The 15,005-nt window shown below is 45.0% G+C and overlaps 3 protein-coding genes across 4 annotated transcripts; 1 reads left to right on the forward strand and 2 right to left on the reverse strand.

The window, feature by feature from the left end:
- Window positions 1-1,562: 1,562 nt before the first annotated feature.
- Window positions 1,563-7,233, forward strand: LOC136530469 (protein STRUBBELIG-RECEPTOR FAMILY 6-like). 2 transcript variants are annotated; one of them, XM_066523208.1, is made up of 16 exons: window positions 1,563-1,820; window positions 2,972-3,109; window positions 3,179-3,250; window positions 3,336-3,404; window positions 3,498-3,569; window positions 3,666-3,734; window positions 3,830-3,901; window positions 4,008-4,073; window positions 4,155-4,220; window positions 4,290-4,624; window positions 4,722-5,008; window positions 5,496-5,764; window positions 5,841-5,976; window positions 6,347-6,477; window positions 6,576-6,732; window positions 6,819-7,233. In XM_066523208.1, exons 2-16 carry the CDS (start codon window positions 3,051-3,053, stop codon window positions 6,957-6,959), a joined length of 2,001 nt encoding a protein of 666 aa, XP_066379305.1. In that variant the 5' UTR covers window positions 1,563-1,820; window positions 2,972-3,050; the 3' UTR covers window positions 6,960-7,233. The 2 variants fall into 2 exon arrangements, with proteins under 2 accessions (XP_066379305.1, XP_066379299.1); XM_066523202.1 differs by having other exon boundaries at window positions 2,972-3,104.
- Window positions 7,234-7,272: 39 nt separating this feature from the next.
- On the reverse strand, window positions 7,273-9,823 carry LOC136530483 (glucan endo-1,3-beta-glucosidase 5-like). The gene has a single exon (XM_066523218.1). The coding sequence runs from the start codon at window positions 9,347-9,349 to the stop codon at window positions 7,625-7,627; it is 1,725 nt and encodes a 574-aa protein (XP_066379315.1). The 5' UTR covers window positions 9,350-9,823; the 3' UTR covers window positions 7,273-7,624.
- Window positions 9,824-10,186: 363 nt separating this feature from the next.
- Window positions 10,187-14,179, reverse strand: LOC136530491 (uncharacterized). Its single transcript, XM_066523226.1, has 2 exons — window positions 12,392-14,179; window positions 10,187-10,627 (listed from the first exon to the last, which is right to left on the reverse strand). Exons 1-2 carry the CDS (start codon window positions 14,101-14,103, stop codon window positions 10,621-10,623), a joined length of 1,719 nt encoding a protein of 572 aa, XP_066379323.1. The 5' UTR covers window positions 14,104-14,179; the 3' UTR covers window positions 10,187-10,620.
- Window positions 14,180-15,005: the final 826 nt, after the last annotated feature.

The raw sequence follows: 15,005 nt of genomic DNA on the forward strand, positions 1-15,005 counted from the left end.
TATATGCTGCCGTCGTTTCACTTGGCTTTAGTCGTCACTAGCTATTGCAATGTCCAATAATGGACGTCTTTTAGCAAAAAAACTTTTCCCATTTCCCTACCTCGAAGTAACACGATAAGCGGATGAATGAAAGGGAAAAAAGTTTTGTGCCCCCTCAAATCTTATTTATGTATTTGAAAAGCCAAAAGGTATCCTTTGACCGCTAATTTATGCCACACATATTACCAATTACTATAATGGCAACATCTTACCTAGACATGTGGAATACAAATCCATAAAGAGCTAGTTCTGGTACACTCGTATCCACCTTAATTCATGTGTGTTAGGGTAAATTGGAGTATAAATTAAACTAAGTTTGATCTTAATTTAGTCCCACACACATGGATTGACGTGGATACTAGTGTAACCAAATAAGGTCCGGGTGTCTTTTGTGCACTTAATATACATAGATTTTGATTAATTATGGTCACAAGTTATATGGCCGGTTTAAGCGGCCGTTTAGGCAGAGATACTGCTTTTAGTGTGATCTTGAGTAGTACTCCCTCCATCAAATTATAAGTTATTCTAATTTTCTTGGAGAGTCAAAACATCTTAAGTTTGACTAAATTTATATAGAGAGAATTACAAAAATTTATGACATCAAATAGGTACTATAAAAATATAATCAATAAAGAATCTAATAAAACTTATTTGATATCATAAATGCTATTATTATTTTATTATTTATATAAATTTGATAAAAATTAAGATGTTTCGACTCTTAAAAAAAAATAGAATGACTCATAATTCGGGACCTACGCTACGTCCTTACGCCGGCCCATACCATGCATGGTCCATGGGCATGGTGTAGAAATACTGGTGGTGGTGTGTTGGTGATGTTACAGTCACGCACAACACAAGCAACACGAACGCAGATCTGACTGATGCATCTGCTCTTGTTTTTTCGTCATCACAAACATCGTGTCCGCCTCAGGTCGCCGAAAGGCATTCATTCCTACATGTAGGCTACATGTAGTAGTACACTCCCTTGGCTATAGCAATCTTGCTACTAGGCAGCCACCGGGTCCGTGTTCGTCCGGACATGATCCAGCCGACGGCAGAGAGTCATCCATGCATCTCCACCACCACCGCTCCACCAGCCGGCCTCCAGCTCCATGTGTAGCCGTAGACTAGCAGTGACAATGCGCGCACAACGTGACAGCACAGGGGAAACATGTGCGAGCCGCATTCCAAAATACTACGCGCTCCCCTGTTTTCGTTTAGAGCTTGTTTAGCTACCTGTTTAGAAGCTTTTCTGTCCTCTTCACCTTAAATGAACTCGAAGCCGATGGAACTATATTTTTTTCAAATATACTTCTAAATTGACCCAGATTATACTGTACTGTACTTTTGGAAAAGCAGTAAATACAAGTTAAAAACGCCCGTGACAAAAAAAAAAGGTTAAAAACGTCCGTGAAACAAGTCCTTTCCAAGGGCACTTCTGTCGTCCTGATTACCTCTCTGACGCTGACAAGATTGTGGACGTATATATATACGGGAGCGCGCTGAGGGAAAGCGAGGAGAAAACAAAACACACACTGTCACACTGACAAACAAACAGGGGAAGAGCGGACAGAGGAGGGGAGAAGAGAGAAGGGAAGTGAACAGAGGCAGATAACTTTTATTTTTTTTCCCCTTCACCATCTTCCTTGGATACTCCAGCGAGAACACCACTGAGTGCAGAGCAGCTCCAGGCATGGCGTTGGGCGTGGCCGGAGTGGCGGCGCTACTCTCGCTCTCCGTCTTCACCGGGGCCACCGCTGACACCAACTCCGACGACGGTTCGCGATTCATGCTCCCCTAGTTCTCCCATCTCTCCTCAACTGAAGCATATGTGTGTTCGGTTTAGCATGCCAAGAACACTGCCTTTGCCCCCTTGGTTCTGTTCTGTTCGGACTTCTCTCTATATGTTTCTTAGGGCATCAATGGATGGGACTGTTCGTGATGCTTCTTCCTCTTCAGTCTGCCGTCAGACTGCTAGAAAAATCTGTTTCTGGTTTGGAGGCAGTAGCAGTGTTGTGCATAAACGTTGCTCGTTTTCTATCTCATATGCGATGCGAGTATGCCACAGACGTTTCTGCTACAGCTTGTTCTGAGAGCATCCCCTTTCTTTGCTACGGACTGGGGAAAACACGGTCATTTCGAGTTACTCTAGCGTTTAAAATCACTGTGACGAATTCTTTATCCAACCTTGGGCCCATGGGAATGCCAAATTATTGCTGACCTGTTCAGTTCTTGTCTTCTTGATGTTCTTTCCAATTCCTTTTCTTTGACTTCTCCGCTTCAGAAGGCCTGAATTTTGGCTGAAATTGGCCGAAAAATACGATTCTGGCTGAATTATGGTGGGAGAAAAACACTTTTCTAAAAAAAAACGCACAAGCCAACTCGTGGGTAAGCCAAACGGGGCCTAAGTTTCATTAAGCTTCGGATGATTGGGAATTTGGTCTTGGACTGATACATACAGTGTCACAGGTTTGGCCGAGTGTTTCTCCCTTTTGTCCTCGGCGTTTTAGTAGCTTTGTTTGCCCTATCCGGCTAACCCGGAAGAAAGAAACATGCCCAATTGTTTATTTAATTTTGCGAATGTTGCGGTTATTCAAGGCACCCTTTTTTATTGGATTGCTAAAAAGTTAGGTTCTTGGTACTGCAAGTAGGACTGCTACTTTTGACTTCAGAGTAGTACTGGCTGTATATGCTTGTTAGGAGTCTCAGATGATGAAAAGGTACAACTAGGATAATACTTGTATTAGTTTCATTTACTTTTTTGAAAGGAAAACCTAGTATTAATAATTTTCATATTCATTGTCAAGAGGCTGTACTGTTGATTGATTGCTGAAAACTGACAACTTGTTGACGAATAAACACTAATCATGATATTTCCACCGGAATTATTGGTGTCACGCTATCTGAGTTGATGTTTCTGCCTACTCAGTGACTGCCCTCAACACATTCTACACAACCGTGAACTCGTCGTCGCAGCTGACAAACTGGGTACCACAGAACGGCGACCCATGTGGCCAGTCTTGGCTCGGGGTTACTTGTTCCGGTTCCAGAGTGACAACAATGTGAGGTGACACAGAGAAGTCGACTTGATTCTGACATAAAATTCCGTTTCATCTGACATGCTAATTTCTTTCAGAAAACTGCCTGGTATGAGACTAAAAGGGACCCTGGGATACAACATGAATCTCCTCACTGAACTGTCTGAGCTGTTAGTGGAATCATCATCTCCCACACACTTTCAGTGTTTTGATGGTACACAGCGCTGTAATTTTGATCTGTTATAATTTTTGCAGTGACGTGAGCAACAATAATCTTGGAGGAAGTGATATCCCTTATAATCTCCCACCAAATCTTGAGAGACTGTAAGCTATTATTTGACCTTCACAGCTCTAGGACTGCCTTTCTTTTCCTTTGTCAATCATTCTTTAAGTGCTGACAGAACACTTGGCCTGCAGAAATCTTGAGAATAACAACTTCATTGGAACTTTACCTTACTCCATTTCCCAAATGGCTGCACTTAAATATTTGTAAGTAGGTTATGTTTACGGGTCTTTCGTACTGTCTCTTTCTAGGACATTGACTATATCTCACAATATAATGTTATACCACCCTATTTGGTTCAGAAATCTTGGTCATAATCAGCTGTCAGACATCAATGTTATGTTCGACCAACTCACCAACTTAACAACACTGTGAGTGCCTTTTTAGTTATATCTGAACAGAAATTTTACTAGTGAGCTACCATATGATATTATCTCTTCCATAATAATTGGTAAAATTATTGTAGGGACTTCTCATACAACTCATTTTCTGGAAATCTTCCTGAAAGCTTCGACTCCTTGACAAGTTTGAGCACACTGTGAGGACATTCTCCTTGTTCTTCATTAATCATTATAAATCTGTTGTCCACAATCCAAATAAGTACGGAAAACTCAAAGTACAATGATGACATGCTATATCCTCAGTTATTTGCAGGACAACCAATTTACTGGTACGATAGATGTCCTCACTGATCTCCCTCTGACGGACCTGTAAGTTGGTACAATTACCACATGCTGCTGTTTACACAAATATCTTTTTATTAGTGATCCAATTATCAATATCACGTGCAGAAATGTTGCAAATAACCAATTCAGTGGGTCGATTCCTGATAAGCTGAAGAGCATAAGCAATCTCCAGTAAGTAATTTTCGCTACCACAGTTCCAGGTTACCGGATTGGTATTGTAATTCAGTCTTTCTATTGTAGGACAAGTGGCAACTCCTTTAGCAACAGTCCTGCATCAGCTGCAACAGCACCTCCGTCATACAATCCACCTTCGAAACCATCACCTTCTAGAACTCCTAGTCATAGTAACAATAACAATAGTCCATCGAGAGAAAGTGATACCAATAATGGTGGTGGTGATGGCAAAAGCTCCAAAGTAGGAGGTGCTGCAGTTGCTGGAATTGTGATCTCTCTGGTGGTTGTCGGTGCATTGGTTGCCTTCTTTCTGATCAAGAGGAAATCTGTGAGGCGTCAACAGGGATGTGATCCTGAAAAGAATGAGCATCTCAGCCCTCTTGCTTCCAGGAAAATTAAACGTAAGTCTACCATACCATGTACTAGTAAGAAAAAAATATTTAACATAGAATCTAGGTGTTGCTTATTTGTTTTCTCTGAACAATGGTTGCTGTTCAGAGCTGAGGCCCATCCGTGCTATCTCACTCTCGCCCACTGCAAAGGAACTGAAGAAGAATGTCTCGATGAACTTGAAACCACCGTCAAAAATCGAGCTTCACAAGTCCTTTGACGAAAATGATCCCACTAACAAGCCTGCCGCAGAGAAAGTAAACGTCTCTTGCATCAGGGCAACTGCATACACAGTGGCAGACCTGCAGGTAGCAACGAAGAGCTTCAGTGCTGACAATCTGGTCAGTGAAGGCCGTTTTGGCCGTGTTTACAGAGCACAGCTTTGTGATCAGAAGGTATGTTCAGTAACCTTTTTTTCTAAAACCTATGCTCAGTAACCTTTGTTTGACCATTTTCTTTCCAGAGTGAAGAACACATTTTCAACCTTCATTATCAAAGAATTTGTTTATTTTACCAAACCTAACAGCATTGATTCTTAATCCATACTACTTTATAACTTTGAAGTATCAGTGATTATACTCTTAACTAAAATTGATTATCTTAAGCTCATGTAAGCGGTAGCATATCCATATTCAGACTGGAGTTCACAAACTGTACACACCATGCAAATCTGTATGCAAGCGCTAACATAGTACAAAAACTTCACGGGATTGGTTATAGGATTTAGGGTTTCTAATTTCTTATCTCAAGATAAATTTGATATTTTTTCCTACAATTTGGCTCATACTTTATCATGTTATAGTAACAGAGACTGTAAATTTACCTTGATGTTTCTATTAAACCATCCTAGCCTCAGTTTTTGGTCTGTACTTGTTCCACCAGATTCTGGCTGTGAAGAAAATCAATTTCTCTGCCATACCAGGCCCATCTGACTTCTTCGTCGAGCTGGTTGGCAGCATTGCAAAGCTAAATCATCCAAACCTCTCAGAGCTGGATGGCTACTGCTCGGAGCACGGACAGTGCTTGCTGGCATATGAATTCTACAAGAATGGATCTCTTTATGACCTCCTTCACCTGTCGGATGGGTACAGCAAACCATTATCTTGGAATAACCGTGTAAAGATTGCTCTAGGATCGGCGAGGGCATTAGAGTAAGTCAGACAGACTCATCATGTGTCTTTTGGTGGTGGGGGTGGGAGTCTTGAACTGAATATGTGCTGTTTTCAGGTATCTACATGAAACTTGTTCGCCGTCTATCATCCACAAGAATTTCAAATCATCTAACATACTGTTGGATGATGATCTTAACCCACATATTTCAGACTGCGGGTTTGCAGACCTAATTCCCAACCAGGAACTCCAGGTATCAGTCTGTTCATTTTTTGTTTTACAGGTGACAGGTGTAAAAAATATGTGAATCTGATAAATGTCCTCTGATGCAAGTATTTTGCAGTTACAATTTAATGTTATTGTTTGTTCACAATGGTTGGAATAGATTGTGGAAGATAAATCAGTGTTAAAAGCAGACTATCAGACCTTATTCTGATAAACGGACAGTGTTTGCTGCCTTACAAAGCAGACGATTTCAGTTTCTATTCATGAAGTTTTTTTATCATTCTTATAGTATGCATTCTGAAGTTAGTATTTTTTTAAAAAAAAAGTTCTGAAGTTAGCATTGAATATATAATGAGCAAACTTTATCTAAAAATTTCCTTACACGTTGACATCTTCAGGAATCAGATGATAACTCGGGATATAGAGCTCCTGAGGTGACCATGTCCGGTCAGTATTCTCAAAAGAGCGACGTTTACAGCTTTGGTGTCGTCATGCTTGAGCTACTGACTGGACGGAAAGCATTTGACAGGTGAGCAAGCTAAGGACTACAGCGCTGTTACTTACACTGTAACAAGATGAGACAGTGAGTTTAGACTGAATGATAACTGTTGACTGAAACTATTTCAGCTCTCGGCCAAGGTCCCAGCAATCATTAGTCCGGTGGGCTTCACCGCAGCTGCACGACATCGACTCGCTAGATCAGATGGTTGATCCAACATTAGAGGGGCTGTACCATGCGAAATCACTCTCTCGGTTCGCAGACGCAATCGCTCTCTGTGTCCAGGTAAACCATCTCAAGTTTAGTTGCTATTATTCGCATCTCCAGCGATTTGTACAGTGTTGCTGACTGATCAATTTCCAATTGCACAGCCTGAGCCAGAATTCAGGCCACCAATGTCGGAGGTCGTCCAGTCACTGGTCTGTCTTGTGCAGCGAGCAAGCATGGGGACAGCACTAAGCAACGAGTGGAATTCTTGCCGGTTCGATGAATCTGGTGATCACACGTTCTAGGGGAAAATGATGTACCTAGAGTTCGATGAGGAACTATAGAAGACTCACAGGTCATAGAAACTTGCAGCTTAGCATTGTTGTGAGTTGTGATGGTGTGACATGTGGCGGTGTCAGGTGAAATGTGACTTTTACCTATGCCATTTTACTATGAGTCATTGTGTGTTTTGTATATAAAAGCAATGCCAGACCTTTCTGCAATGCTGCTGCAACCTGAAGCAGGGGTGAAAAGAAAGTTCCTTTTTTAAAAAAAAATATATAGTATATGGTTCATTCAGCCGTGTATATGGATATCTTTTGAAGACAACCAACTTTCTGATTTCGTCTCTGATCGTTGTCCAAAAATTATCAGGGAAGATGTAGCACTACTACTGCCACAGAATTAGTCTTATGTATATATATCCTCTGAAATCCGAACCATATATCCAGGAAACATCAACAGAGGACACGTCCACATATTCCAACCAAATTGCATATCAACATCTCTGTCATGCATATGTACATCAGAAAGAATCCCCTTTGCTAGTAACAGAAGGTCAGAAGCTACCCTTCGCCAATAATCCCAACGGCAAATGCACATTTACCATCAGCGTTTAGTTGGAAAAATTAAAGAATTGGGCCGGCCTTTCTAGCTACTAGTTTCTAGCCGTTGCGTTGCAGTGTCACGCTCACCAGGCGACCAGAGTAGTAAGGCCGACCAAGGCGAGCAGTAGCACGGCGCTCCAAGATGATGAAGATGAAGCCAGAGCCACCCTGGTGGCGGGGGACGGCGACTTGCCAGTCAGCTCGTGGCGGCCGGTGTCGATCATGATCTCGAAGCGGCAGGTCCCCTGGGACGGGTTGGTGGTTGTGATGACGGAGAGGTTGTTAAAGTTGCAGGCGGCCTTCTGCTGGTTGGCCGCCTGGAAGAACTGGTTGAAGGCGTAGGAGACGTTGGCGCGCGCGTCGAGGTTCCCGCAGGAGGATCCGGCGCCGAGGCTTGTGCAGTCGGAGTACTCGCAGGCGTAGCCGACGGCGCCGGCGATGGCCGGGTTGGTGGCGCTGGCGTCCGGGCGGAGCACGCACCACTGCTTGGAGAGGTAGCGGACGCCCTTGGCCGGCACGATGGCCCTGCCGTTGGCGAGCCTGAGCGGGTACTTGGGCGAGCCGTCGTAGTTGAAGACACCCCAGTGGCGCTCGAAGTTTCCGGGGTCGACGCTCTTGTTGTCCTCGTCCAGCAGCGCGAAGACGTAGACGTCGGGCATCCGCGGGCGTCGCGGGGTGCCCTTGCCGGCGACGATGCGGTCGAAGAGTCCCTGGTTGAACCGCTGCGCGTTGGCGACGTTGGCGTTCTTGTCGCCGTCGGTGGGCCAGCCGATCTCCCCGACGACGACGGGGATGGCGCCGAGGCCGTGCTTCTCGAGCGCGGCGATGAGGGTGTCGTAGTTGGCGTCGAAGGCGTTGGTGTAGAGCACGCCGCCGTCCTGCACGCTGGCCTGCGAGGGCGGCGCCCCCGGGGACGGGAAGTAGGCGTAGTCGACGGGGAAGTTTGGGTCGGCGTAGAGGGAGAGGAACGGGTAGATGTTGATGGTGAGCACGCCGCCGCTGTCGAGGAGGAAGCGGACGAGGCTGACCATGAGGCCCGCGATGTCGGGCCTGAAGTCGCCCGAGGACGGGCGGCCGTCGCCGGACTCGTAGACGTCGGCGTTGATCGGGACGGTGACGTGCACCTGCCTGGCGAGGCCCGCCTTGACGAGCGCCGCCTGCACGTTCTGCACGGCGGGCAGCGTGGCGGCCTCGAACTTGCCCTTGTACGACTTGAGGAAGGGCTCGTTGCCCACGGCCACGTAGCGGATGTCCACGCCGTACTTGGAGACGTAGGTGGAGACGTTCTGGATCACCCACTGCTCGGCGGCGTTCACGCTGGCGGCCACGGAGGCGAGCACCTCGTTGGGGAGGCCCAGCATGACCTGGATCCCCGAGTGGCCCAGCGCCCGGAGCGCGTTCGGGTCCGGCTCGAACAGCTTCACCTTGTCGAAGCCGTTGTCCCGCAGGAGGCGAACGGTGATGTCCCCCGGAAGCGGGTGCAGCGCGCGGGTGCCCCAGTTGGCCGCCAGCGCCTGCACGGGCCGCGCCCGGAACACCACCGGGTACGCCGCCGCCACCCACAGCAGCACCGCCAGCGCACGCAGCGCCGCCGCCATCTTATTGATCACTGGCCGACACACCACCGTACGTGCTGCGCTGCGCAGTGCCGCGTTTGTCTGTATGTTATGTGCACCGGCCACCGGTGGGTTTGCAGGTCTGAACTGATGACGACGAAGATATAGGGTTGGCGGCCGGAACCGCGGAAAGGTGGGGACGGGTGGCGCCGTGGCGGACCAGATGGTGTTTGCACCGAGAAGGGAAAGCATATACACAAATGGTGTTTGTGTCAAGAAGAGGACTGATGGATGTGAAGATGGAAGACGATGATGAGTTTGGAGGAGGACAAGGAAGAGAAGGGATCAGATACCGGAAGGAGATGGACAAGTGTAAGATATACGTGTGCGTGATCCGTCTGCCCCGCCCGCGAGGTTTTTGACCTTGGAAGCTAGGAAAAGGAGGGAATCATTCTTTTGCATCTCTACTAGGATAGGAAACGACGACGGAGATAGCGGGTCCCCTCCCACGTCTTAGCAGCGGGATTGCGTGGTGCCATGCCCGCCCAGACAGACACCAACAGTCCAACACATCGACGTACAAGTGCAACAACGGTGGAGGAGCTTCTGTTTTGTCACCTTTCTGGCCCAAGTTCAACCATCATGATCAAATCACAGTTCCTGAACCAGCTAATTTTATACCTTCCTGATTTATGTATAACAGGGCCTTGACCTTATTCGTGCACTAACCAACCGAAAACCACGCATGTCAAGCACATGTTCATACTTCAGTCTTTAACCAATAACATTTAGCTATTATAATACAAACTTAATACGGTTACATTTGTATTCAAATGTACTACCTAATTATTATAGGTTTATATTCTAAAAAAAGTAATAGAAATCAAGTAAATGGTCAAAATATGATTACGTCAATGAATCAAAGACCTTTTTTCTAATCCAATGGTGCACCCTAGATCTTACTATGAACTTTAATACTCTACTTTTAGTGTATATGTATATCTGCACATTCAGAATCAATTACAATCTATTTAATTGTTCAGGAATCAAGGCGTCAAGCATTTAACATGGATCTGTAGGTTACTTGACTCAGCTCAATCTCTATTTATTTTTCTGTTCACTTGGCTGCAGCTATTAAAAAGGGATCTAATTTATAAAATGGCCCGGAGGGAGTACTACACAACACACACACTTCCTCAGATGCTACAAAAGTTGGAACCAACAGGATTACCAGAAACCGCAAACAAGTTGCTAGTGGCAAAGATACAACTCAAAATTTGAATCTGGTGCGAGTATTGTACATTTGAACATCTAGCAGGGCAGAACCAACCCAAAGGTAGCAGAAAAACACCACCTTCTTCTCCCATATATGTATCCTCAAAAACACAACATTTTTCTCCTGCATCGAACCGGGATTCTCTCGTCGAGCATGTTGACTTACAGTATCTCATGACATTCAGCCCTTGTGAATTGGATTGTTACAAAACCTTTCCCAGGAGCTCAAGCAATCTCTCTGCCAAACTTCAGTCCCTGAAAGTTGTTCAGAGGAATGTCAGTGCCATATCATAAATATACAGAAGACAACAGAAAAAAAAAGATGGCAACCTAAGAGTGTTTTAAAGGTTCAACAAGATAGCAAAGTTGATCAGGCAAACACATCAAATGAGATACAGCTTACTCAATACTCCCTCCGTCCCTAAATAACTGTGGCTTTTGGTTTCCGTGCCATAAGTTTGACTGGATTTTTAGAAAATCCGTGCAACATTTGTATCTCCAAATAAATTTATTATGAAAATAGATTCAACGATCTACCTAATGATATTAATTTTGTACCATAAATATTAATATTAATATTATATATATATATATATATATATATATATATATATATATATATATATATATATATATATATATATATATATATATATATATATATATATATATATATATATATATTCAGTCAAAGTTGTTTCTCGGAAAACGAAAACGACAGTTATTTAGGGACGGAGGGAGTAGATAACAAAGCATTTTCGCAACTTCTTAATTCCACAATTTTGACAAATATGGCATTTAAGCAAATATTTTCTATAGCGGTAACAAAAGCAGGTCACATAAAACATGTATTTTTCACACATAATAATTTCAACCATAAAATTATTCATGCTGAATTCTACATGTCAGCACACTCATAGGAAACAAACAATGAATAACATACAGTTTGATGTAAGTATCAACTGCCATAGGGCCAAGTAAATATAGGAACAACTACACATCATTAGCTCAATTTCCATTTAACCCATTCTTGTAAACATAAGGGCGTACCCAGTGCAGAGAGCTCCCGCTCTGTGCGGGGTCTGGGGAAGGGTGTCAGTGGCAAGCCTTACTCTCGCCTGTGCAATGCGAAGAGACCGCGACTCGAACCCGGGACCTTCCAGTCACAGGCGGTAAGACTCTACCGCTTGCACCAGGCCCGCCCTTCCCATTCTTGTAAACATCATGGAAAATAATATGTATTCATTTTCAGTAGAATATATGGAACATAAAAGTGATCCCTTTGGTCAATTGTACCAACACCACACTGCAACAGCAATAGATATTACAAGGGGTAACCCTAAATGCATGGCCAGGTTTATCACACCTTTGAGAAGAAATATGATAGCATAAGTAGAAATAACACTATAACCAATTAACCACCATCACAACTTCACTAGCACATGAAACTACAGATATTCACACCTCTTAGAAAATAAAGTATTGGGCAAAAGAGTGCAGGGCAACCATGAGTATCAGCAATAAGACAAGAAATTATACAGTTTATGGAAGAACAGTGTTTGAAACCACATTTAGAGCACACAAAAATAAAAACACCACCATACGTAATCTAGCCTCTGGGTGCAAGTTTTGCATGTAAACCATAATCAAGTATGTATCCTACTACTTTACAGTGTTTGTGACTAACTAAAGCAATTCTTATGAAAGCAAAACTAATATAGTATCAAATCAAACATATACAAAAGAGTGTATATTTATCATAACCTGTAATATGAAACAAAATCAAATGCACTAAGTTCATAAAAATCTTAGCACAATTTTTGCAAGGGCACCATGCATGAGATTAAGTCAGTAAAACCTTAATTCTCTAAATGCATTGTGAGCCTGAGAGTTTCAGTAAGTACTTAACAGAAAATACTACTCTTAATAACAAGAAGAAAGACCTCTGAATAGTTACAAAGCAATTAAAAGCAGCGGTTCCAATTTAAAGGAGCATCCATGGTTGTGTGATCAACTTACCAGTATTTAATTACACCATCCCAACCACAGGTTGCAACCTTGCTAGTTTCCAATGGATGCCACTCGCATCCAATGCAAACTCCATTGTGGCACTTCAAAGTCTTAAATCTCCTGCAGCTTTTCCAGTCCCAGAACCAGCAGCTACCCTCACCATCACCAGACATCACAAACCTCCCATCAGGTGAGAAGTTCACCTGACAAGCATAACCTGCCACAATATGGCCAGCAAATCTCTTCTTCTTATTAAGCTGAAACCTCTCCTTGGTACTGTATATCAGTATCTGATTGTCCAAACTCTGCGCTGCCAGCCAATTGGAGTTGGGATGCAGTGCAATCGATGGCATTGAGTGCATGTGCGGCTCACTGATATACTTAATCACCACAGGGATGCCAAACTCCCACACACGAAGAGACTTGTCATCACTCGAGGTCACAAATCTCCTGTTGTTATCCACAAAAGTTATGGTGTTCACAGCCCCTAAATGCTGATCGTACTCTTGCGTAATCTGCCCTGACTTCATATCCCATTGCACAATCTTCTTATCACTCATTCCGGCAAGGAGAATATGCTGCTTATCCTCATCAGGATTGAGCTTCACAACATATGGGACCTTCCCAGTTGAGAAGGTCGAGATCACCTGCCCTGTCTCAGTATCCCAGTACTGTATATTCCTGTCATATCCAGCACTCAAGAATTTAGTTCCATCATTGGAGAATGATATATCCCTTACCGCCTTTGAGTGCCCCATATAAGTACGCATACAGGTCCGTGACCCAAGAACATCCCAGATCTTAATCTTGCAATCCATACTTGCAGACAGCAGCAAATGTCCATACTTTGGGAAAAACCTGATAGCTGAGACCCCCTTGGTGTGGCCGACCCACTCGTGCACACACCTCTTAGGGATGTAGCAGTGGTCGTTGGTGGCCTTGGCATCCTTGGGCGGCGTGATCCAGGAGCGTCCCTGGTAGTCCTTCTCCTCCTTGCCGTGGAAGGTGGTCTTGACCACAACCTCTGTCCTCTCGCTCTTCCCTTCGCCGCGGGCCTCCTTCTCGGCCTTCTTGGCAGCGTGCGCCTCCGCATACTGCCTCTGCTCCTCGGTGAGCTCCGCGGGAGGCGCTTCCTTCTTCCCAACCCAGGGACTCTGCTTGTTGTGGAGGATCCATTCCTCGGAGGCAGGGTTCTTGGCCTCCGGGGGCGCGGGCTCGTCCTGGTTGTCCGCCTTGGCCAGGAGGCGGCGGCGCTTGTGCTCGGAGGGGGCGAGGTTGTAGACGGTGTTGGGCTCGGGCGCCTGCGGCTGGGCGTCGCCGACGATGTGGAGGCCCGAGGGGTCGGCGGCGTAGCCGAACCGGTGGAAGGTGTTGTATTGCTCGTCGAATAGGAATGGCAGGACCGCGGCGTCCTCAACGTGGCCGAGCTTGTGGTTGCGGTTGCCGGAGGCGGAGGATATTGGGGCGTGGGGATGCTGGGGCCCGAGGATAGGAGCCCAGAGCTGGTCGGCGGTGGGGTTGAAGGCGACGAGGTGGAGCGAGGGGTCGAGCGGGCGGGCGGCGGACGCGGCGGAGGAGAGCGCGAGCGCGGTGTCGTCGACGGCGGGGGCGGCGGACTTGGACGGAAGGCGGAGCGGCGAGGATTCCGGCGAGGACGCGGCCGCCGAGTCCTCCGGAGACGAGGCGTCGTCCGGCGCGTAAGAGGACTGGAGCAGATCCATGGTGTGGGATCTAGGGCTAGGGTTTCTGCTGAAGTTGTGGGAGTTTGTATTTGGAATCGTTTGGAATCGTTGATGACGAGACTGCCGCGACTCCTCGCGTCGCGAAGGCAAGACCGCAAGAGCGAGCGAGCTGGGCCAAGGAGGTGAGATGGGCCGTTCTATAGGTTTGGGGAAAACAATCTATTTTAGAGCTCTGAACCATTATTTATAGTCTGATTTTTTTTTTCTTAAAAACTATAAAACCAGATATCTTACATCTGAACTATCAAAACGATTCAATCGGTTTGAAGTGATTTTGAAGAGCTGTTTATCATTTTTTAAGTTAAAAATATGATAAATACTTGATAATGTTTTTTTTAAATCTAGAGATATACTTTATAATATATTTAGAGCTCATAAAAATATCTTTAGATGCTTAAAAGATAGATTTAGCTTCATCAAAAAGGAAAAAAATAACCAGAAAAATACAGAAATTGTCCAAAGGTTTTAAAAACTTTTCGCAACAAAAAACATAATATGAAACCAGCACAAATGCATAGCATTAATGTATGTTGCATTCATGATGGTAACATCTCACATTATGGTCGTGCAAAGTTGTGGAAACATGTTTGTACGTAGGGCGTCCTCAACGGGAGAAGATCGCCAGGCGAGGTCATCTCCAAAAACAAAAACAAAACAATACTTGATGGCTGAGTCATGTGGGTTGAGAGAGGAGTTTTCTCGGGACATGTGCGAAACTATCTATTGCATGCATACTCGCTAGCACGCTGCTTTCTCCCTTCTCCATCCAGTGAAATTATACCTGAGCGGCTGAGCTAGCTATTTGATCTCCGTTGGGACGCCCATAGGTTATATTCTCGAATGTTATGTCTTTTCAAACGATCATGCAAATGATATGTGTA

This window comes from Miscanthus floridulus, chromosome 2 (genome assembly GCF_019320115.1).
Source record: "Miscanthus floridulus cultivar M001 chromosome 2, ASM1932011v1, whole genome shotgun sequence".
In the NCBI taxonomy this organism is placed as follows: Eukaryota; Viridiplantae; Streptophyta; class Magnoliopsida; order Poales; family Poaceae; genus Miscanthus; species Miscanthus floridulus.

What these genes read in the sequence shown, in the direction of transcription:
- LOC136530483 (XM_066523218.1), bottom strand. Translation starts at nt 9,349, where the DNA reads ATGCTTTCCCTTCTCGGTGCAAACACCATCTGGTCCGCCACGGCGCCA.
- LOC136530469 (XM_066523202.1), top strand. Translation starts at nt 1,736, where the DNA reads ATGGCGTTGGGCGTGGCCGGAGTGGCGGCGCTACTCTCGCTCTCCGTC. An exon ending in CTCACCAACTTAACAACACT is followed by an intron (nt 3,735 to 3,829) that starts GTGAGTGCCTTT and finishes AAATTATTGTAG; the next exon opens with GGACTTCTCATACAACTCAT. An exon ending in CACAGCTTTGTGATCAGAAG is followed by an intron (nt 5,009 to 5,495) that starts GTATGTTCAGTA and finishes TTGTTCCACCAG; the next exon opens with ATTCTGGCTGTGAAGAAAAT.
- LOC136530491 (XM_066523226.1), bottom strand. Translation starts at nt 14,103, where the DNA reads ATGGATCTGCTCCAGTCCTCTTACGCGCCGGACGACGCCTCGTCTCCG.